The 22,404-nt window shown below is 49.6% G+C and overlaps 1 protein-coding gene across 1 annotated transcript in view; it reads left to right on the top strand.

The window, feature by feature from the left end:
- The first annotated feature begins 13,909 nt into the window (after nucleotides 1-13,909).
- Nucleotides 13,910-22,404, top strand: part of LOC144138053 (endoplasmic reticulum transmembrane helix translocase-like) — a 118,790-nt gene continuing 110,295 nt past the window's right edge. The window contains exons 1-2 of the mRNA XM_077670127.1: nucleotides 13,910-14,208; nucleotides 17,832-17,921. Of these exons, the coding sequence (XP_077526253.1) occupies nucleotides 13,945-14,208; nucleotides 17,832-17,921 (354 nt within the window). The 5' untranslated portion in view covers nucleotides 13,910-13,944. The remainder of the gene's footprint in view (nucleotides 14,209-17,831; nucleotides 17,922-22,404) is intronic.

Raw genomic sequence — 22,404 nt, 5'->3', positions numbered from 1 at the left:
GTGGTTGCATATCATTACGCTGTGCTTCATTTAATTGTCAGAATTAGTTTACAGCGACGTTATAAATGTTACAAAAATCCCGTCTGCTCTAACGGCCCTGTGGAGAGTGTATGGATACAAAAAACGGCTGTAATTTTGTTTTATCAAAACTATCGCGAAACAAATATGACAATTATTAGCGGAAACGACTCGAACATTACGCCAGGTTTTATCTGCTTTTCACCACTAAATAGTTCACAGCTGAAGTTGGAATTCCCGCCTGCAGTTAATACATTTACGTAAGGGAAACGAACAGCTTCATATGGTTGTCCAGTATCATTAAACAAATTAACTAAGGAGTATACCGTATACGTTCAATCACAAGTTACAAACAATGTTTGTTTCATGCACTTCTTCTATTGCACCCTGCTGGTCTGGCCGCTGGTCAGATTTCACACAGAACGGCAGTAAACTTTTTTATATATATACGCAGTATTTTTATTCACAAATGTAGGATCTCAAAGCGTGTGCCTGACACCAGCAGAAAATATTTCAGTGCGGTAAAAAAATTCATATATATGCTTATAATTTCAAATCACGTTGCAGTGCCCTGGACGTTAGTTTCTTGCGCGGTGGGTCCCGGTAGGTGACCGTTGCAACAACATGGCACGCCAACTGCAAACTTGTTCTCATCACCCCAAATAACTATTTATAATAACTCTATAAATGACCTCCGAGAAAGTACTGCGTGCCACTCCGTATGCTCGCTCCACGCTTGAAACATGATCAACCTTTTGTTGATCGCTGGCACACCTTAGCTTCATTTAAATAAGTTTCTCTAAGCTGCTGAGACAAGCCGACTTCATAAAATCATTGTCAAGTCTTATTTCATCTAAACAAAACGCCCGCACGGGAGGCAAGAGGGATTACGACAGCGAAGACACCCCGCCGCGCAATCTCCGCCAAGCCATTCAGAGGAGCCGGTGCGAGCGGCCGAACCATCGGCTAACACCGCCACCTCGCGGCACGTTGCGGAGTGAGCCGCATTACATTTTTTTGCTGGGGGATGCGCCGAATGGGACGGCCGGAGCAACGGCGCGCCGCCGGCAGCCGATCGCGGAGGCCACGCACAAACGTTTGTTGCCCAGAACTGTTCGCTTACGCTTGAAATGGCTTGAATCTTAGACGTCTTAGATTGAACTCTCACAATACAATAATTTTTTTAAAAGAGCCGTATACTTCTACTGTAGAGCTTAAAAAAATCGAAAACATGACGTTGACGCCGCCATCTAGTGGGAAGAATTAGGACCAAGTATTGCATTAACCAGAATTCACGCCACCGCTAAATATTTCGATATAAAATGAGTAAGATATATTGTAATGATTCCGCAGTTACCTATATTACCTTGCCCAAGACGATTTTGAAAGCATAAAAGAGCTATGCTAGTTCATAAAGGCATCTGAACAATTGGAAGCGTGGGAAGCTGGAGTAGGGGCGGAAATTTTGCTCGCTCATTCTAAAAAAAAATTGTCATTTATCGTGCTTCTGATCATCATTTAGCAAGAATGTAGTAAACAACATCAACTAAGATTGCTTGCATGAAGCGCAGAGCACAGCGCATTTGCTGTGGTGCCGTAAAGTTCCGGAAGAACGCCCACCCAAATTTAAAGGAGTACTGACACGAAATTTCTCGCTTTCAGTTTTTATGCTGTAAAGAATACCTATGGTCCCAGTAATTACGAAAATCGAACCGAAAGGCGTCAGCCACCAACATATAATTAATTATAGCACGTTTATTGCAACCACTTTCAAATTCGGTCGCCGCGCGGGAAAATGGCCGTTCGAAGGAGAGCCTGCAAGCGGACTGCCTGACGTCACGGTCTCCGTGACGTCGGACCGTGACGTCATGGTCTCCGTGACGTCAGGGACGTTCGCTGCATCGTCTGCTACGGATTGCACGCGGTTCACACTAAAGCGCTGGACACATGTACGATTTGTACACTCGATTCGCATGCGACTGATCGTTACGACGGTCACCACGACTAGTCGTACGCGTGAATTTGAGACACATGACCCGATGCGTGCATGCGATGCGTCGTCGGCGTCGCTCCGCCCACCGTTTTTGCTCCATGGTCAACTACGACTATCGCTGAGCTGAATTTGTAGATCCCGCGCGTTTAATCGCAAAAAATGGATAAAGCAGGCAATCGTGAAGCGTTTCCTGCCTTCGGAAACAGTTCGCGCACACGCCGGCCGCGCCTGCCAGCTCGGACACTCAGCGGCTCGATCCGGCGCAGACCACGGTAGCAAGACGGTAGCAACCGCTTGTCGCTGCTCTTCTGAATCAATCTGATCGTTAAAATGAAGTTCCACATGCGAGAAAGTAGGTGTTAGTGTGGTGAAAAATTGTGCTTGGGATTGTTACCAGGGCTTATTTTAAAAGCGGCGATCAGATATCTGCCGCGATGCAAGCGTATACGCTGACCGGCCCCCCGCGGCGCGCGGCGGGCGGTGCGCCGACCGGTCGAGAGATGGCAATACCTGCGCGGAAACGTGAAGTGCGCACTTCGCAAGCCTTGCTCACAGCGGTACCGCAGCCAAGCCAAACCTCCTATCGAAGCGAGACCGCCCACAACAACAGCGCAGGCTATCGCTTCCGGTTCCGGAAACAACTGTATGACGTCATGCTGAATCGGCCGCAAAATCGCGGATAGCCTGACGTCACACCCTAAGCGATTTCGCTAGTGCTGCCGATTTGTAATAGTTCGCGGCCAGGGCAATTAAAATCAATTTTTGATGCGTTTCCAGCCTCGGATCGCTCCAAAAATTTCTGTGGGTAATCTGTACAAACTACTGAAGCCAATTATATCGTTATTTAGGCCTCTAAATTTGGTGTCAGTACTCCTTTAAGTACAGTGATATCAAGTGAAAAATACAAGATGGGCGAAATTTCGGGTCAAGCGCGGAAAGGACGAATAAGTGACCGCATCTACACATGAAGAGATGATTCGGGTTTGTTTTGTTCACTCATCGGCGCTAAAGCCATGGATTTTACGGGGTGGGCGCGCGTCTTTCAGTAAATTGAATATTTCACCCGTAAAAGGGGGTGGGCGATGTTTCGGGGAAGGGCGTTCACTCGGAACTTTCCGGTAATCTAATCAAAACGCGAGCGTACATTTCGCCGGCGCAGGGGGCTCGCTACGACAGTCGGTAGAAATTCTAGCCTCTGTATCGATAGCGACGGTAAAAATAAGTTACCGTTCACGGAAACTCTCGCGCATGCAAGGTCGCTTTCCGCAATCACCAGTATCTCCTGCTCAAAGTCCGTAAAGACTGAAAACGTAGCTTAAAAAAAAAAAAAAAAAGGACGTCGTGGTCTCATGTGCGACCCACTCGCTGAAGTAACCATGGTAACGACGACGCTCTAAACCAAACCACCGCCGTCAAAAATCGCGGACATTCCGGCGGCCAACCATGAAATGAGTGCTTCGCCTCGGACGAGGTCGGACTATGTCGTCATCGCAAGCCGCCGAGCCAACAAATAGTTCTGTCTCGTCGGGGTAATAACTTTTGTTAGCGTGAGCGAATATGCTTACTATTTTTGGACTTGTTTCTACAAGAACTATAGAATAGATTTCTGACACAAACAAAAACACTTTGAAATCCATCTCAGGCCCCCTTTAACGCCCATACCGATGACGCACCCGTTGCTGTGGTGGGAAGTTTAAACGTGGGACTCTCACGGCTCAATGCGTCCTGTCAGCTGTCCTTCGCAATGGAGCGGTTTGGGTCTGTGTTGGTGTGTTGCACAGTCGATAAGATGCTTACGACTGGCCAGCGAAAGGGACACCCACGTGTATGTCCGCTAGAATAAAGGTCGAGGTCTTCGAGATGTTAACTCGCTATGGGACGGACGCATGCCGTTAGCTTGGAGGAAGAAGAGCGGAAACAGAAGAAGCGTCAGCCCGAACAGAAGCGCGAATGGGCGCGAAAACCACGGAAAGCCACTGCCGCCGCCGTTGCCGCTTAAAGTTCCAGCTGGTCGAGTAGCTGTGAATACCTCCCGGATGAACAGCAACTGGCCCGCTTGGAACGCCGACGTGGGCCAATATCACTCGTTCAGCTTAAAGGGCTTTCAAATCGGCATGTTCGGCAGTGTCTTTCACTTCTAAGCACCCGCTAATGATCGTGCACCGGTTTATGCGTGCACGGGTTGGGAGTGGAGGGAGGGGGGGCGCGCGGGGTTGCGGGCACGCGCAGCTAAAGGTTTCATGCCCTTACTGATGACATGTCTGTTGTGTTGGCGTGAGGATTAAACGTGGCCGTCGAACAGCCGAATGTGGCCGGTCCGGTGTCCAGGGGTAGAGTGGATTGGGCTGGCATGTTACACATACAGTAAGATGCCTACGACGCGGAAGGGAAAGAGACAGCTCTGCGTTTGTTCGCTATAGGATAAAGCCCGGGTCTTTCCAAATTTCGTCCAGGAAATCGGCAAGGAAGTATGCTCAGTCATGAATAACAAGCAAACGAGTTTTGTTTCGTGCACTCCGTGGAGGGCGTGCAGCTTTGCAGGTGATCCGTTTTCACGCAGTGGGGCACGAATTTTTTAAATAAGAACAGATGTGCAGAATCCCCGCGTGTTTGCGAACACCACTGGCCTTCCTCAAGGCGCAGTCATTTCACCTACCCTATTCAATTTGGTAATGAGAAATGTAGCGAAAGAACTTCGTGGCATCCCGCACCTACTGCACACCATGTATGCGGACGATATTACCATCTGGGTGGACTCCCGCAATACGCCACTCGACGCGCATAACATGGTTGCCACAGTCTACCGGGGTCTGGATGTTATCGAGACATGTCCTCCTGCCACAGGAATGAGGCCATGATCTGATAAAACGAAATTTCCCGTCATTGGGGAATTTCGACCACCAGCAAGCACAAACGCATTTAACGTTGAACGGGCAACCAATTGAGCGGGCTGCCAACAGATGGGTACGCATTCTTTGGTGTGCCGCTGCACGAAGATGGAGGAGCAACCAAGTGGCTCCGACAGCTGGAAATTGTTTCGAAGCAGCAGCTTCACATAGTTAAATCGGAACCCGCTTCGGAGGCGCGATGACGAAGTTATTACGCACCCCCACACAGGCTGGGCTCACGTCTAAGGCCTATTATTGGACAGTACGATTCGTCCTTACGAGAGCCCAACTCCAACAGTTGAAAGTTCTGCACCGTGAAAGTTTCACAGTTATTACCGGCCTACCTAAGCACAAACGCGGGGAGGAACTTAATCGTTACGCCTGCCTGCCCTCCCTTGAACCTTATCGAGGAGAGGTATGACGCACACGACAGGAGACGCGACGCCACCCGCGCGGGAAGCCTTCTACAGAATTTGGCTGTCGGTCACCTCGACCGGCTTCCCACGCAACTACCGTCTGTCGTTGCCCCATAGCAAGACGTCTCTGTTCGAGGCCCAAAGCCACTGCCATGGTCTCCCGTAGCCCACAATATCACCAGCAAGCGAGCGCAGCCGCACCCGCACGTGCCGATCTTCACGAAGGGGCGGTATTCACCACTGCAGTGCTTAATGAAAGAACTTTACGCGCAACACTCGCTTGTATTGACGGCATTCAGCGACAGCCCTGCATGGTTCAGTTCCCACCCGCGCCAAGCTCGTGTCGAATCTGTCTTGAAGCCATCTTCTTCGCTGTACAAATGCAGCGCCGACAATACCATAAGGTTTCCAATATTTACGGACAGCCGCGAGGCCTTGGCTCGACTCCATTGGTTAGACGGTCAGACGGTCAGACCCCATATGTGGGAACTACTTGTGCCGAAGTCAAGGCCATCTGCCGTCGACTGAAGGACGCTAGAAATACACAGGGTGATCAAAGTTAATCGACAGGTTTAAAAAAAATGGCGCTTAGATGCACGTTAAGACCACCTGTACAGTGAGGTTATGGTGGCTACCATAATGAGGTTATGCGCCCAGGGGGCACATAATGAGGTGGTAACTATTGGTGTCGGCGGCTTAATTAACTAAAATTTAATAATTAACTTTTTAGTGGCTGCAGGAAGCAGACATGTTTGTATTAAAAAGTCAGACGCAGTCATGTTTCTACGCAGTTTCATTTGGCAGAATTGTTCTGCGCACCCGTGCTGTGAGATATCCAACTGCGAAGTTTAATCGCCATTCCCCTGATTACGCATGCAAGGCAGTGGAGACCTGCACAATGTTCTTTCCCTTTGTGACATGCCTGCTGTGCACAATGTTTAGTTTGACAACGGGGTGGAGGCATAGGCAAAAGTGATAACTGGCACCCTTTCTGTCGTGAGCTGGCGTTATCGCAATCTGGAGTACTCGGAACCGCTATCGAAACACCGAACAAAAGGAAGGAGCTTTGTGCCGGTCCCCACTGTCGTGCATGCGGAATCATGCGAGCGGCAATTACACTTCGCAGTTCGATATCTCGGAGTATCCACTAGAAGAATTCTGCCAATTGAAACTGCGTAGAAACACGATTGCGTCTAATTTTTCAATACAAACATGTCTTCTCATGGCAGTCACTCAAAGTTTATTCAATTTGAGTTAATTAAGCCAGCGACATAATCGTTACCGTAAACCTCATTCTGTGCCCCCTGGGCGCGTCTGAGCGCCATTTTTTTTTTTAAAAACCTGTCGACTTAAATTTAGTCACCCTGTAGATGTGCGGGTGAACTGGGTACCAGGTCACGAGACTGATTGGTAACGAGACTGCTTATGCGTGGGCGAGTGAGCCTTTAAAACTCCGCGCCAACCTCGGCTATACCCCGTCCCCTTCGCAAGTTGTAATCTCGACCTAGTAGACGGCCAATGCCGCAGCCAAGGAATCATCTAAGAGAGTACTGTGGAGTCCGACACCGCACGATCTTGATCCATTTCCGGCAGGGCTGCCGTGTGGCGCCGAAGTGCTCCTGCACAAAGTACGCGCGGAAGCCGCGCTCACCGAGGATGTGCTGGCTAAGTGGCGAGCCTACGTGCCGAAGCGCCATTAGCTTGCTGACCAGAACCTACCACCTGCAACAGCCGTTAGCTGCACCTCCTGCTTCGCACGGGCCAAACCCACGGTGCACCATATGCTGTGGGACTGCCCGGGTCTTCGAATGCTACGGTTCCAGTACCCTCCGCCAGATGTTCGGCGTCTTGCCGACTGGGCGAACCCTGTGCAGGTTGTCGATACACGGCGCAGGCTGCTCTCTCTGTGGGAGTTGCTCGCTCCACAGGCATTGACCGTCGCATGCATACCTCACCCCACTCCCCTTCTACCTATTTCCCACGCAGGCCAGCGCGTGTCATACTTGTCTTAATAAAGTTCATGATTGATTGACTGATTGATTGATTGATTGATTGATCGATTGATTGACTGATTGATTGATTGATTGATTGATTGATTGATTGATTGATTGATTGATTGATTGATTGATTGATTGATTGATTGATTGATTTTCAGGTAGATAAAAGGCAGTGAGGGAGAGGTGGAAGCAGCCCATACATCGTATGCCGTTTCCACCTTCTCCGCCCAGTCCAAGATTTCGTCAGAGTCATTTAGGGACTCTGACTTTGTCTTGGGTTAGGCGCCGCGATCGAGCTGCGCAATGTCACCTTTAGCGCGTGTATTGAAGCAAAGCGCGTATTCGGAAGGTGCTGATAGTGGGTGCGAATTTAGTTGTGGCGGGCGGTGCGACGACCTGAATGCCCGGGTGCATGGTAGGGGGGTTCTGTAATGCCGAACGCGGAAACTTGGGCTAGTTGACGACGCATGATAGCAGCGCGAAAAACGACGGTGACACAGGAAAACGCTACAGCGCTGGCTTGAACGGAAGGAATTTTTCGCAACTTGACCGCGAGCAGGAACAACAATAAACAAACACTCTATGCATCCTCGCGCATTAAAAAAAAAAGCTATTTCTTTCGCCGATCGATAAACACTCGTTGAAGCTCAGCGATCGCGTGCGCTTCAGTGGCCGCTCTTGGCTAAAATGCAACAACGAGAGCAAATTCTCATGCATGCACACCCGCAGTGACAGCAGTGCCAATACCGAGACGGCCGCGTACGGTTTTTTGCCCGTTATAATCGCACTCTCTCGGCGTCTGCCCGCTGCCGGCTTTCCCGCAGGCCAAAGGTATTGAACACACACTTCCTCCAATGCGCATGTAACAATCAATCAATCAATCAATCAATCAATCAATCAATCAATCAATCAATCAATCAATCAATCAATCAATCAATCAATCAATCAATCAATCAATCAATCAATCAATCAATCAATCAATCAATCAATCAACTGTTTATTTACGTGCCCAGGAACAGCCGAGAACAGAAGTATTTATGAGAAGTTTGTCGCGTGAGCACCCATACGATAAAGCCGTGATCGCTCGCTGGAGAACGAAACAGCACTATAAAGTGTGAAAAAAGAAGTGGCCCTAGGGCAGAGCCCTGAGTGACACCACTTGTAGCCTCATATGAGAGGGAAGACTGCCCGTTTTCATGATCAAAACATGATCTATCCGATAAATATTTACATAAAATGGATGTGAGGGACGTGTAAACCAATTGAGTTTACGCAGCTTTTTAAATAATATATCACGGCAGACGACATCAAAAGCTTTGCTCAAATCGAAATGAACGACATCGTATTGTGTATCCATCCCCATGGTACTTGCGAAAGTCCACAGGGACATGACAGTCTCTTTTGGGTGCGCCTGGCGCAGAGGAGCTAGGGGATGCCAACTTCTGTGGGGTCGTGATGTTCCGCGGAAGATGGGAGTGCACGGGCCTCTCTGCCGCGAGCCCCGTACACACCCACAACATGTGGAGCATAGCGGGCTGCGGAGCAGCTATAGCCACGCTAGGAGCCGCGGAAGCCACATGGTGGTCTCCCTGTAGCTCTCGGGGGGTTCTCTCCGGTGTCTTGAGAGGCGGGGAACGTATGCCCACCGCTTTGCGAGCACGTCCTCCATAAGAGCATCCCGGCTCTTATTTTGTGTACCAGGAGTTGGGCACCCGGGGGAAGTCCTCCTGACAGCGGTCTTAGGTCGTGGGGCTGACATAATAAAAGTGAGACTACACACAGGGCCGGATGAGGGCCCGGTGTGAGGGCCCGGTCAAAAAAATATGGGCGCCCCTATGCCCCCCCTCCCCCCACCCTGTGTTACAACCCTTGTAATTCTTGCGACTTTCGCTTTTTAAAATTCGCTACGAAGAACACATGCCGTATTTACTCGAACAATCTCCGTATTGTTCTCGCGGAGTACGTGGGGAGATTGTCATAGGAATTTAATTGTACCAGGATAGGAAGAGACGACAGCATTAAGACTTCTCGGCCCTCGGGCTAATTGGTTCATGCTGAAAGACGAAAGAATTTAAGACGAAAGGAATTCACAACACTTAGAAATGCAATCTAAGTGTCGTATGGGTGTCTTCCATTCGTCTTAACCCTCAGCGCAGTTTACCCTTGTTTCAATAGACATCTTCTCTTTCCCATCGGGAAGCGCACTCGTGGGAAATGACTTCGTTTATCTGCTTCGCTAATTCGGCAGCGCACGCTTTGGTTGCCTGCCTGTGAACACTGCCGAAGTAGACAGGTGGAAATTTCACAGATACTGTTCGCACATGCCTACAGTAAATACGCCTGGCTATCTTGTGATTTCTTCCAGCAGCAGAAATTTAACCTCTCCCGGTATTGCAGCGTTTCCACACAAACAGTAATATTATGTATATTGTATATGCCAAATGATGTTAAAATGTTTTCGTCATGCGCGGAGCTAGCTCTTTTAGAAAAGGCGGCGCCTATAGAAAAGGAAATCGATACGGGACTTTCCCAAAAAATGTTTTAGTAACACTCTCGAATAAACAATCATACATATATTTCTTTATATATACATAGATTGGTCACTTTTAAACAGGCAATGCATTTACATTTTCGCAGGCAATATCCACTAAGCTTTTTTGCACTCTTATCGCCTAAAAGAGGTGTAGTATAGGTGGAATAAGGGCGTTGGGAAGTCATTACGCCCTTTTACGCCCTTTTTCTTAGATTCCAACACCATAATTTATAGCTGCACACCCTTTTTGTGTGGCAAAAAGGGTCTTGACCGACTGCAATAACTTCGGTTTCCATAGGGCATTGAAAAGGTGTGAAATGGGTGTTCAGTTGCAACGGAAACAGAGGAGCTGGGGGTCGGCCTAGCTTCCTCCGGTTTTGCTAAGCTTTGCTAGGTATTGCTAGGCTTTGCTAAGTTGTGTTACGTTTCGCGATGTTCTTGCTAGGCTAGGCTAAGTGCTGAAGGATGAGGCTAAGCTTAGCCGGATTTTACAGGGCCGTTCCGGTCGGGCCCCCACACTGACAGCGTATCCCAGGGGGGAAGAAGCTAGGTCGGCCCCCAGCTCCGCTATTTCTCCAGCCTTCCACCACTAGTGGAAGCTGCGCCTTTTTTTTTTTTGCGTTTTAGTCGCCCAAAAAAGGCTATCACTATTAAAATGGTATACTAAATGGTGCGCATACGCATAAGCCCCTTGTGCTCGCACTCGAGACTCTCACCATTAAAATGGTATGTGCGCATATGCATAAGCCCCTTGTGCACACGCTCGAGCATACGCAAAAGCCGGCTTCACTGTTATGATACCCTATCTGCACTGGAGCACCCTTTACAGGCAGCGCAGTTTTTTCCTTTGTATTTCTTTTGCTAACGCCACCGGACCAAGCTAAGCTTAAACAGCTCCACTGCTAATAAATTATGCCAATTCATATTGTTCTAAGCATCGTGAGGTACGAAACATCTCCCGCTCGTAGAAAATGTTGAAGTCCATCCCTGTGAAAGGGTAGAAATTTGGAGGTGTTTATACCCCTGCTACATTAGGGTTCAAATGTCATTTGACTCAAATGGGTTGCTTCGAATGCCATTCAGAATCCGCCGTGCTACACTACAATTTCGATGGCATTTAAAAGCTTTCACAACTGTTCGCTGTGCTGTAGTGGCGCTGTTGCTCCGTTCCGTTTTTGAACACTAATACAACAATCAAACTTAGGAGCAGTCTAAGGCAGTAAAATGATATCAAATTAGAAGATACACCAGTTTTGACTCTAACGCGGTGGCTGTTTGCGTTGTTGATTTTTTTTTGCAACTGACACACTGGTTTTGAGAGTATGAAAATTAAATATGTTGATTTCGTATTCTAAGTAAATAAATAGTGACCAAAGTTCCACAAACAACAATATTTTGTTTGTTTTACGTACGGAAGTATTATATTTTTTATTGCCGATCGAAAACGCTGCGTCCGAGAGTGCTGGAAATGGCATTTGAAATCCCAAATGTCTCTCTCGGTGCTCATTTGGCTCGAATGTCATTTGAGCCAAATGGCATTTGAAAACCTAGTGTAGCAGCACAACTTGGCATTGGCATTTGAGTCAAATGACATTTGGACCCTAGTGTAGCAGGGGTATTAGGTTCTAACACCCTAATTCTTAGCTTTACATCCACGTGGCAAAAAGGGCGCTGAAATAATTTACACTATTCATTGAGGGTGTTGAAGGGGTGTAGAACAGGTGTTTAGAATTTAATAAAATTCCATGACTTTTCGACTTAACTACAGCACTTTTCCCCGTATGCCTCACAATTAATTTTTTTTTGCAAATCTGCATGCTGATTTGTATATGTTGACAATAAAATGCACAATTCCAAAATTAGCGCAAGATTATTTTATTTTTGTGACAAGCCCACCGACTCTATCAGATGACGTTGCTCTGCTGGCTATAAAAGCGAGAAGAGCAGGGGTAGTTTTGCACGGTAAGTAAGTACATACTGGCTTTTCCCGTGTGTCGCGAATTCATTTGTGGTCTAAGTGGGACTTGTACGTGCTGAATGTGTCTGTATGTCATGCTGCGCGCTCAGCCGATCCACATTAGGGAGTTTTAGCATAGCGTGCTCAATCCGCTAACGCTACGGCGGCAGGTAGCGGGGCGCGACTGGGGAGAGCAAATTCGTCACGGTGGGGTGGATTACGCTACGCTAAGGTAAGCGGGTAGCGCGACCGGACTGCGCATGCGCGCGCGGGGAGTGCGAGGAGGTTGCCCCTCAGCGGAGGGAAAGAGCGGGCATGGCGAAGGCAGGCCGCGCGGAACTAATCCACCCCACCGTGACGAATTTGCTCTCCCCAGTCGCGCCCCGCTGTTACCCGCCGCCGTAGCGTTAGCGGACGGAGCACGCTATGCTAAAACTCTCTATTAGAGAGTTTTAGCATAGCGTGCTCCGTCCGCTAACGCTACGGCGGCGGGTAGCGGGGCGCGACTGGGGAGAGCAAATTCGTCACGGTGGGGTGGATTAGTTCCGCGCGGCCTGCCTTCGCCATGCCCGCTCTTTCCCTCCGCTGGGGGGCAACCTCCTCGCACTCCCCGCGCGCGCATGCGCAGTCCGGTCCCGCTACCCGCTAACCTTAGCGTAGCGTACGGGAGCCGCTATGCTAAATCTCTCTATTGTCACGCGTAGCTGCGCTGCCTACACCCTAATCGTAGGGTGTTGAGCAGCCTTTACACCTTTGTTTTAGGGTGTTCACAAGCACACCCTTTTTTTCATCCTTACACCATTTTTAGTCAAAACACCTTTTAAAGGTGTGCTCCATATTTTTACTCCCTTTTCGGCCCAAAAGGGCGTAAAAAAGTTTCGGGTGCAGGGAAGACATCCATATTGTACACGCCTTTACAGCATAAAGTTAGTCTTACAAAACTTTTCTACACTAGCACGGTGTAGAAAATAGGTTATGCGTTTCCATGGCAGGGAATTCAACCTTAAATGGGGCAGGGAATTCAACCTTAAAATGGGGCGTGTGCATGGGTTATCATGTTTTCTATTTTAATTCATATTTTAAGAAGAAAACAAGAAAGGTATACGCACGTTTTCACAAGCGTTCTCCTGCCTTTTGCTGGGACAGGTAATTTGTTGATGAGATCTTAAAAATTAGCGCTTCAATTCATAACCCAGTCCGGTTGCGCTCTGTGTGTACATCAGCTGGATCAGCTCCGTCGCTCTAAGCCGGTCGTGCTCTAAGCTATGCATGGTTTTTTTGGGCGAGTGCAAAGTTTTTACCTCAGGCTGAAGAACTGTGAGCCGACTTCAGGATTATGCACATTATGCATCGAACAACCTTTTCGAAGCCTTCTTTATTGAAATCTCTGTTTCAATCAGGGGAAATGAACAGGAGGCTTACACTTTTTAGAACCTAACCAAAAAGTCTGCCATCTTTTTCCAGCCTTTGGGGGGGGGGGGGGGGGGGGGTCGCTGAGGCCAGGGGCCCGGTTCATTTGCACACTTTGAACCATGGATAATACGCCGTCCAAGGGACATATCATGTCGAACAGTTAAGCAATGTTTTTTCCTGCTCCGAAGTGACGAGTCACAAAATCTTTATGAACGCACATCCAAACATGCTTAAAACCATTCCGTTGCACAAGGCAACATTTCATTACATATCCGCGGCATGTGCACGCACATTAGCCCAGTTCGGCATTTCCGCCTGGCACGCTGGATTGAGTGGGCATGCCCCCCCTATCATCATCTTCCCACATCAGTGACCTCCGGTTCACCTCATCCAAATAAACGAATTTATCGATCAATTACACAGAACAGTCGAGGGCACATGTTTTCGGGTCTTGTCAATGAACCCAACTAAATATTTAGAGCACCATCTTCGCAAAAAATTCCAGCGCAGTTTTAACAACAAGCTCCATAGCTCGGTTGTTGCGACATCGTGTAATTTGTCAGACGTGGTACAAAATTTCGCAAAACTAAACTTTTTTGTGCAAAGGGCCACCCTACATCTAAACCAAAACCGAAACTATTGAAGTGATACTAGCGCACACTTGCGGCAAGTAGGCGAGGTAGGGGAAAAAAAAGCAAATCTGGGGAAAGTCGGTCGGCCGATGCCAACATGGCGCCGCCGGCAGCGGGTATCGATGAGTTGGTGCAGCACATTTCCTTACACACGCGGAAACCTTTGCTTCTAGACGGCTGCGTGAGCCCATTCTTGACTCTGTACACAGTGTGGTTCTACCTATGGACGTGCGTGTACGGCGTATCCGAGTACTACGAGGCCGGACTGATCGCGCTGGCCTGCCTCGGCGTCGTGCACATACTGACGTGCCTGTTTTGCCACTGGTCGGTGCATGTTCGCTGTTTTCTCTCCTGCAACAAGGTGGGTCCCGCCGTCGCGCGCCGTCCGTGCCAAAGGCGCCCCCGATCGCCTGCCGGCAGGCGCAATCTGCTACGCTGCGGCGGCTGGCACGTGTGACACACGCCGCGTTAGCATGGTAACCACCGAGCGGCTTCCCGAAACGGGCCGTTCAATACGGCGCCCTTCGAACGCGCCTGTCTCGACAGTGCTGACCGGTCCTGATCGTTGATCGCGAAAGCCGCGTTCTCTCACCGGTTGATTTCATTTATGCGATGTTGGATGAGGCAACGTGTGTGTGTCTACTGACACATGTGGACTCCGGTTTCGTAATACGCTGGTGATGGGCTGACGTAGTCCAGGCAATCAGTCGTGACGGTGCGCGCACCTGTTGAAATCCCTTCTGGGCTGGAGCGGCGGCGTCGGTAGCTCGCGATTGCAGCTCACCGACCCCGGCGCATCCCAGATTGCATAGGCCTCATTGCTTTTCCTTATCCCAGCCGAAAAAAAAGAAAAGCCATTGGAGGTCCAGTTGAACCTGCCAAAAAGGCTATTGAACCTACTGGAAGTGCAAATGGTTCCAAATTGCCCAATGGTGTTTTTGGCAGGTTCAATGGGACCTCCAATGGTTTTTTTTTCGGCTGGTATATTTTCTTATCTATCCCTCTCGCTTCAATCCGCAGTTATTCACAATCAAGCCTCGATCTATGCAATGCCCTTTCTGCTGCTAGTTTGAGTTTGAAGGCGCGGGGTCACTTCGGGTTGGCTAATTAACGAGAACTAAACAGCTATTGTATTCCGGAGATGTCTCAATGGCATCCGAGGTCCCTGAAACAGTGCAACAAACCAGAGAAAAATGCTGGCATTAGACAATGGGCAGTTCGCGTAGGGAAGGTTCTGGGAAAGCGCGCAGATATTCAGCATTTTCCGCCTGAAAACTGCAGCTAATTTTTTGACGCGTGAAGTCGCTGATTTTTTCTGAAAAGGCCACGCTGTCGGGCGTTGGGGGCACATGAAAAGCATTGGAGCTGGTCACAATGAGCTCTCCGCAATGTTACGGGTGGCACACACGAAATGCAAGTTTGACTGGAAAAAAACTTGGGAACGTTAATGCTTGCCCCTGGCAATTGCCGAGTTAACAAGGGACTGTGCAGCTGCATCCGAGCCATGTGACACGGTGGAGTTTTGGGGTAGCTTAGGTGGTGTTGTTGCGGAGGAATGGTGAGAGCCAGGTCAGTTGGCCTCTGCGAGGAGTATTTATTGGTGGTGGTGGTGCAAGGTTCACTCAACCAAGGTTCACCTCTCTTGGTTGAGTGAGTCAGGCGGTATGTTGGACGGAGATGTTGTTCAACTGACGTGGGAGGGGGCTCTGCAGTCTCTGGTACTGTTTGAGCGCTCTCTACCAGTGGGCCAATGGGGCGTTGAGGGTATCCATCCAGATATGGAGGGAAATATTCGGCTTCCAGAAGCCGTGGGATTTAAGGGTATCACAGAGGGAGTCAACTTCAAGGCTGTCGAGGCAACGAAAAGAAGATTAGAATGCTGGTGGACGAAAAGCAGAGGGGGGATATTGCCTAGGACAGTTACTACCTGTAACAGAAAAAGTAAATACTTTGTGCCTGCCCTAAGAGCAGTGCTAGTATTAAACGAAGAGTGTGAAACATAGGTACATTAGTTTCTTTTTAGTTTATTTGGTAAGATGACACGACATCATTCTGCTACAAAGGGGATACCACTATCAATAATCATCATCATCACCACCAACCCACGATCTGAAGGGACCAAAGTGGACTTGGGACGGGTGTGTGTACTGCGGAGAACTGCCCACAGGTGGACCGTCTTGAGTGACTTCCGAGGGACGGGACTGGCAGTAGGACAATAGAAGGATGGATTCGGGCGTCACAGGATACAAGTGGGGATGGCGAGCATCGCAGGGGCGATTCAAGAAACACAACCATTGCGTGCATATGTGTGTACATAGAGCTAGCTGCAGAGGAGACATTGGGCAAGGCCTCAGTCCAGTAGGCCCAAGTGTTGTCTCCTTCCCAGTTTCGTGGCTCTCCCAGAAGTGGAACCTCTGGCCCTTGCTGAACTCGTGGCACCGAAAACTTGGCACGAGGGCAGCTGAGGCTGGAGGGCCCCACTTCTGAATGTTTCCTACATGGGTGCTGGTTGGAAAACTTTCGGGAAACAACTCCGCTTCAAGCTTTGCCACGTGCTCTTATCATTGTTGAGAAGGCATAATGGGTCACCTCCTCACCGTAGATCACAGCCAATGGGTCATGCATTTAAGGCGATGGCATGCTGCTGTTCTGCAGAGTTGTTCTGGTCACATTTTTTCCCCCCTAAACTGTTGACACTTGGAATAGCTTATCTTGCGACATAATTTGCGTTATTTCAAATGATTCATTCTTTTCCAAGTTGTCTCAACATGTTTTGACGTGCTCATGTTCTAATACACGAACTCAGTGCTTGCATGCGTATTGTTGTGCATTGTATACCAGCTTTACGTGCAGGAGTGCTGTATAAGTGCAACATGCCGTAGGATGGACCTGTGGCCCAGAGCAACCTTCTTTGCATCCTTTTTTTTTGTGTGTGCTTCCTATTGAATTCTTTACTGGAGAGGCATCTTGCTGCAGTCACATGCCATCATGCGTAGGGTTAATGGGTGCTGCCATAGTAGCTAGCAACCATGGAAGAAGGAAAATGTTAGGAGACAGCATGACGTCACGCAGCTAGCCTACCTCCGTTGATGCCACTCCTTTTTACCGAGCCGCCCGAGTCGGCCATAGCACATGCCGGCGGGTGGGCGCCTGTGTGCCTGCGCGCTCTCACAGCTCTCACATGGCTGGGTCACACTGCACAGCGAAAGCCGAGGCTGACTTCGGTTTTACTTTTTTTTTGTAGGCTTCATATCTCTCTGGTGGCACTGTCTCCTGACTTTTCTTCCTCCATGCTAGCAACGTACCTCTCCTACTTGGCTTGGCTAACAACAGAGCTTATTTTTTCTTTTAAAGACGCATTTCTTTTTTTGTTCCTGTTGCATGAAGCTTCTCAGTAATTTCGTGGCAATTGAATCTCTCAGAGTTTCACTTTTATGCTACTAAAACAACTTTGTGATATTCTGCGGTACAATAATATTTTTTTTTTTGCAGCCACAGGCATCTTTTGAGCTTGTTGGCAAGCCATACCAAGTAACGATGGAACGCTTCTCCATGTCACATGGTGCCACACTTGCTGAAGGGCGACTTGCTTAGACACCAGCGACAGATTTCCTTCTAGCACGCATTACTATGAAGCTCTGGTGCTTGCCCCACTGTAGTGGCCGTGGCTGCTTAGTGGGCATTGGTTAAACGATTCGAGGAAAAAATTTCCATGCCCAGTTCGTGGGAGCACAGTGTACGATATGAGCCCAGGAAACGAGCAACTATGGGGAAGCCCTTGTGATTAGTGTGAGCTGCGAAGCTTAGCAGGACCTGGTGCCATTTGCAGTTTTCTGCTTTTGTTGCTTCAGGCGGGGGGGTGCAAAGATGCTTCGAGGGAAGTGTGCCCGCTTGCTGGGAGTGTTGAAATTGTTATGCTGCCGAATGCTTTGCACCGTTCAAGCGGCTGGTTGCTGTGTTTCTTCTCTTTGTGTTCCCCACCAGGAGTCCAGTCCATTGCGGGCGACTCTGGTAAAGGTGGTGCCGACGCCCAACAATGGCTCAGCCGAGCTGGTTCGTCTGCACGTGGACAGGGTATGGATGCTTTTAATCCCCTCTACACCACCCAAGGGCTGGACAGTGCGTGTTTGCCCGATGCCGCCTGTGTGGTACTGCCTGTCGCGTCACCCGCTTTCCAGTGCAAACAGTAGGGACACCTAGTTCAGCTATTCATCTGTGGTGTGGTGCGTGGAAGCAGACGTTACGCCACTGCATTTGCGCTTGACACACACCTTGACAGGCAGACACTGAGAAAACAGGCATGCGTAGGAGCACCACCTCGTGAAGGCTGGACAAACGGATTTTCCACAAAGTGGTGCTGCCACTGTCGGACACTGTCTGAGACGGGAGCACACGCGGAGGCACGGGAAAGAGCAGGAGAGGGCAACAGTCAAGTGGAACCGTGTTCGGCTGACGCGGCAGGCAACGTTATGCAGGTGGCGTTTGTGTCGGCAAGGGTGGAGGCGGCAGGCCACCAAGTTACAACTGGACTTGGGAGGAGCTTCTGGGGATGCACTAAGATCACTGGCACTGCATTTAGATGCCTTCCTCATCCTTAATTTACACTGTGCATTTTGAAGGGTCACATTTCGCTGCACCCCTGAAGGGGTGCTGTTAGTGGAATAGGGAGTGCTCACCTTGCAGGGCTGAGCACTCCCTATTGTGGGGAAAACTGCCCCAGCAGAGAGCGTTCACCGACCATGGGGGAAAAATGTTTGTATTTGGGGTTTTCTTTTATTGACTGTCTTATTTCAGGAGTAACCGAGCATACCGCACTAAAAAAAAGAGAGAAAAAGAAACTGCCAGCCAGTGTGCCCTTTGTTGAGTCAGTGACTCCCTCGTTCTTTGCTGATTCTTTCTTCCGTGCGTGAATGAATGAAAGTCGTTGATTGCCTGCCAGGAGGCCTAGTAGCCACGAAGGAAGTCGGCTTTGCAACATCGCAAGCGCAGTCTACCACTGGTCATTGATTAACAAAGTATACTGTTGGGCGAGTTGGTAGTTCATTGTAAAAAAATAGCTACAGCGTGAATAGAAACAAGGACACAGAAAGATGACGGGACGATCGCTGACTTCGAGCTGAATTTAATACGAGAAACTTTGCACCTTTTACATGCACTCTTCGTGTTAACACCAGTAAAATATTTAAAAACAAAACAAAAACGACACAAAATAGACGTATAATCTCTGGTATCACACCACCATATCAACATGCGTTCACGCACTTGGCATTGTATAGATTGTGACAAGTATGTAAAGTGCGTGAAATTCATTTAGACGTCAGCGATCGTTCCATCGTCTTTCTGTGTCCTTGTTTTTATTCGCGCTGCAGCTATTTTTTAAAATGGTCATAGATGCACCTGTAGCAGTGCTTTTGCTCGTGTGCAGGGAAGCTGCGTACAAAGGCGTCTGATTGGTTTGCAGTGTATAAATGAACAGAAAAAGAAGGAACAGAAATACAAGTATTAAGCATATGAAGCAATGCGCTTCCTACGGGCAAATAACTATGAGCAAATAACACATCCTTGACTTGAGGGGGGATTTGTGTCATCATCTAAGCATGCGAAATAAGGTAGTAAAAGGGGAGTAGGGATGGCATTAGTGCTCTCTTCGTTCTTGCATGAAAGAAAATTAGGCTTTTAGAGTGGGGAAGCAGTCTGATCATGTGTCTTTGCTAAGAGTTCTCTTTCAAGTGTTTATAGGCGCACATTTCGTGTCGGGTCTCGGTGCCTTCTGAACCTCCTTACTTGCTCCAAGAAATGTAGCCTTTCTGTGTCTATTCTTTTGCATGTCAAAGAAATAAGGCAAGTGACCTTAAAGGCCAACTGCATTCAAAGTTTCAAAGATAAAAATAATGCCACCTAATAGTACACATTAAAAGAGTACTAACTGCAAAACACTGCGTTTCAAATGGGGCGGGCGCGACGCAGACGGCTTGGGAAGGTTGCCATTTTCAGAACAGAAACTGAAAAAGAAGGCAGCCATTACTGGCAGCCAGGTGTGACATAAGGGTTGGAATGGAAATGGGCGACCAGAGCCGGCGGCCGCTCACAGCATCCTCCAAAAGCACGTAGCAGCATCGCGTTTCGCGCTGTTATTTCTACAGAAGAACTTTCATTAACATTTTGCCGAGGCTAGTGGAGTTAGGCACAATTCCGACATTGCGTTGTTGTCAACTAAGATGAAGCAGACCGCCCGGCAGTTATTTCTGTATCGGAATACCTTCAGGAGTAGGAATTCTTGGCGTTGCGGGTAAAAGGGAAGTCCAAATTTATAAAGCTGTTTGTTCGTATGATATTGAAGAGGAGCTTTGGTTAGGCGGCGCCTCAGCTGTCAACTCGCTTTTTTTAGGGGAACAAACCATGCACGGGTGGCAATCCATCATAAACGGTTTTTACTATGTCTTTACATGCAAACAGCTTTGCAAATGTCTTCCAGTAATTTTCACCTCGCTGCTTGCTCAATGAGGAACGAATTGTAAAGTCGATTTGCATGAAACCGTATGCAGACCGGCCAACCTAGCAACATGAAAATTCGGCAGACTGCAGCAGGGGGGGGGGGGGGGGTTAGCAATTGGGAAGTTACTGAGGCTGGAGGCTGACATCAGAAAGAGGTAAAGGTGTCTGTTTTGAGGTGCTTTGTATGTGCATCGTGAGAAGCTCTACTCTTGCTTCTTGTAGTGGAGAGCACCAAACTTCTTCACTTGTGAAGGGACCTGGCAGTCACGAACTTCACAAGCTTCAATAGTTTGTGAGAATACATATGCTTAATCTAATGTCCTGTTTGGTGACTGTCGGGCGCTTCGACGCACGAACTGGCGATCGGGGCGTGGGACGAGCAACGCACGAATGAAATGCACGTGTCGCGCGGCGCCTTGAGACGCCGCGCATTTCGAACGCCTGCGCGCGCCGGATCTCTTAACCACCACCACATGCGATGGCCACCGACGGAGACAACTGGCTTTTCCTTCTTCCCCGGCCGTCAGCGTCAGGAGGAAGGGAAGAGGAAGACAAGAGAGACGCGGCCCGGGCGCAGGAGAGCTCGGTCCGTTGTCTTCGAGCTCCGCGCGAGTCCTGTTTTTTAGTCGCCCGCCGGGCTGTAAATAAATGTGCAGTTTTTGTATCGGAGGCTGAGTTTGTCGGTTGAGGATACCCGGGGTCAGATCCTCAGCGCTACTGCGGCTTGGAGGAGAAGCCCCGGGGAAAAGAACATCAAGAAGATAACTGGCGCAGTCGGCACGATCTTCAACAGCGACGACTCAGCCGGCCGGCGGGCGAGACGGGCTCCTCGACGGACGGAGATCGCGGAGAAATCGCGGCCTGCTGAACGGGATCGGCGGGAGCAGCGAGCTCGTCAGCCTGGTGGAGAAGCGGCTCGACCGGCGCTCAGCGGACTTCTCAACGGAGAGCGGCAGCCTGCTGAACGAGATCGGCAGGAGCAGCGAGCTCGCCAGCCTGGCGGAGAAGCGGCTTGACCGGCGCTCAACGGACTCAACGCTCAACGGAGACCGAGGCAATCTCTGCGGCCTGCTGAGCAGCGGAGAAGCAGCTTGGCGAGCGGTCAGTGGAGGCATCAGCAGCCCATTGAGCGTGGAGCGGCAGGAGCAGCGAGCTGTCGGCAGGCGAGAAGTCAGCTGGCCATTGTTTGGTGGACACCTCGGCTGACGGAGCCGTGCCTAAATGGATACCCCATCTGCACCAGTGCGGCATCTCTACGGGCACCGAGCTATGCAGGTCAGTGCCTCTCTTGATCCTGGGTGCGTGGCTCACCATGACATGTAGGGAGTGCTGCATGAGTAGCCCTGAGATAATGGGGGGCGGTTAGGTCGGTATGGTGAGATGGAGCTGACTGTGAGGGCTGACGAGACAGCGAGCGTCAGGATTAGGTCAGCCATGTCGTTCGCTGAGCAGAAGGCGCTGTTGCAGGCGAAATTGAGAATCGCTGAGGCAGAGTTAGCAGCGGAACGTTCGAAGAGTGAACGTTTCAAGAGAGCTAACAATTTTCCTGCCTCACCGATTGCTCAAACAGTAATGTTCAGCACTGAGGGAGAGAGTGGACTGGGGTGCGCCAGTTCGCCGAAAGATGTGCGAGGTGGAACCCATTCACTGGGCGCGCGTAGTCCTCCTGTTTCGCGGGATCCGGCACGATCAGATTCATTCGGGACAGGCGAAGAGAGGATAGTGGCGCGCGTTCCTTCGTGGGCGTTCAGTTTTCCTGCAACCGGGGAGCAGGATAGTGAAGCATCCCGCGTAGAAGGCTTCACCGAAATGAAGATGGAGGTGAAGGAAAATGTTACGCGCGAGGCTGCATTGGGAAATGACAGGCGGTCAAAGGTGAATGAGAGTGTGCGCATGCCCGTGAAAAAGCTGATAGCCAGAGAAACAGCCTCAGCTGCGTCGCATGTCCTCGTTCATGTGACCGATGAGCCCCTCTCTAATCATTCCGCCACACAACGGTGTGTGGTAGAGAACGGCGCTTCGCGCGCACGCGGTGATTCCGTGGCGGCCGAACGCGAGGGTT

This window comes from Haemaphysalis longicornis, unplaced genomic scaffold, assembly GCF_048455015.1.
Source record: "Haemaphysalis longicornis isolate Haplotype H1 unplaced genomic scaffold, Haemaphysalis longicornis Haplotype H1 scaffold_1, whole genome shotgun sequence".
Classification (NCBI taxonomy): Eukaryota; Metazoa; Arthropoda; class Arachnida; order Ixodida; family Ixodidae; genus Haemaphysalis; species Haemaphysalis longicornis.
This window is presented reverse-complemented; position numbering and strand designations above follow the sequence as displayed.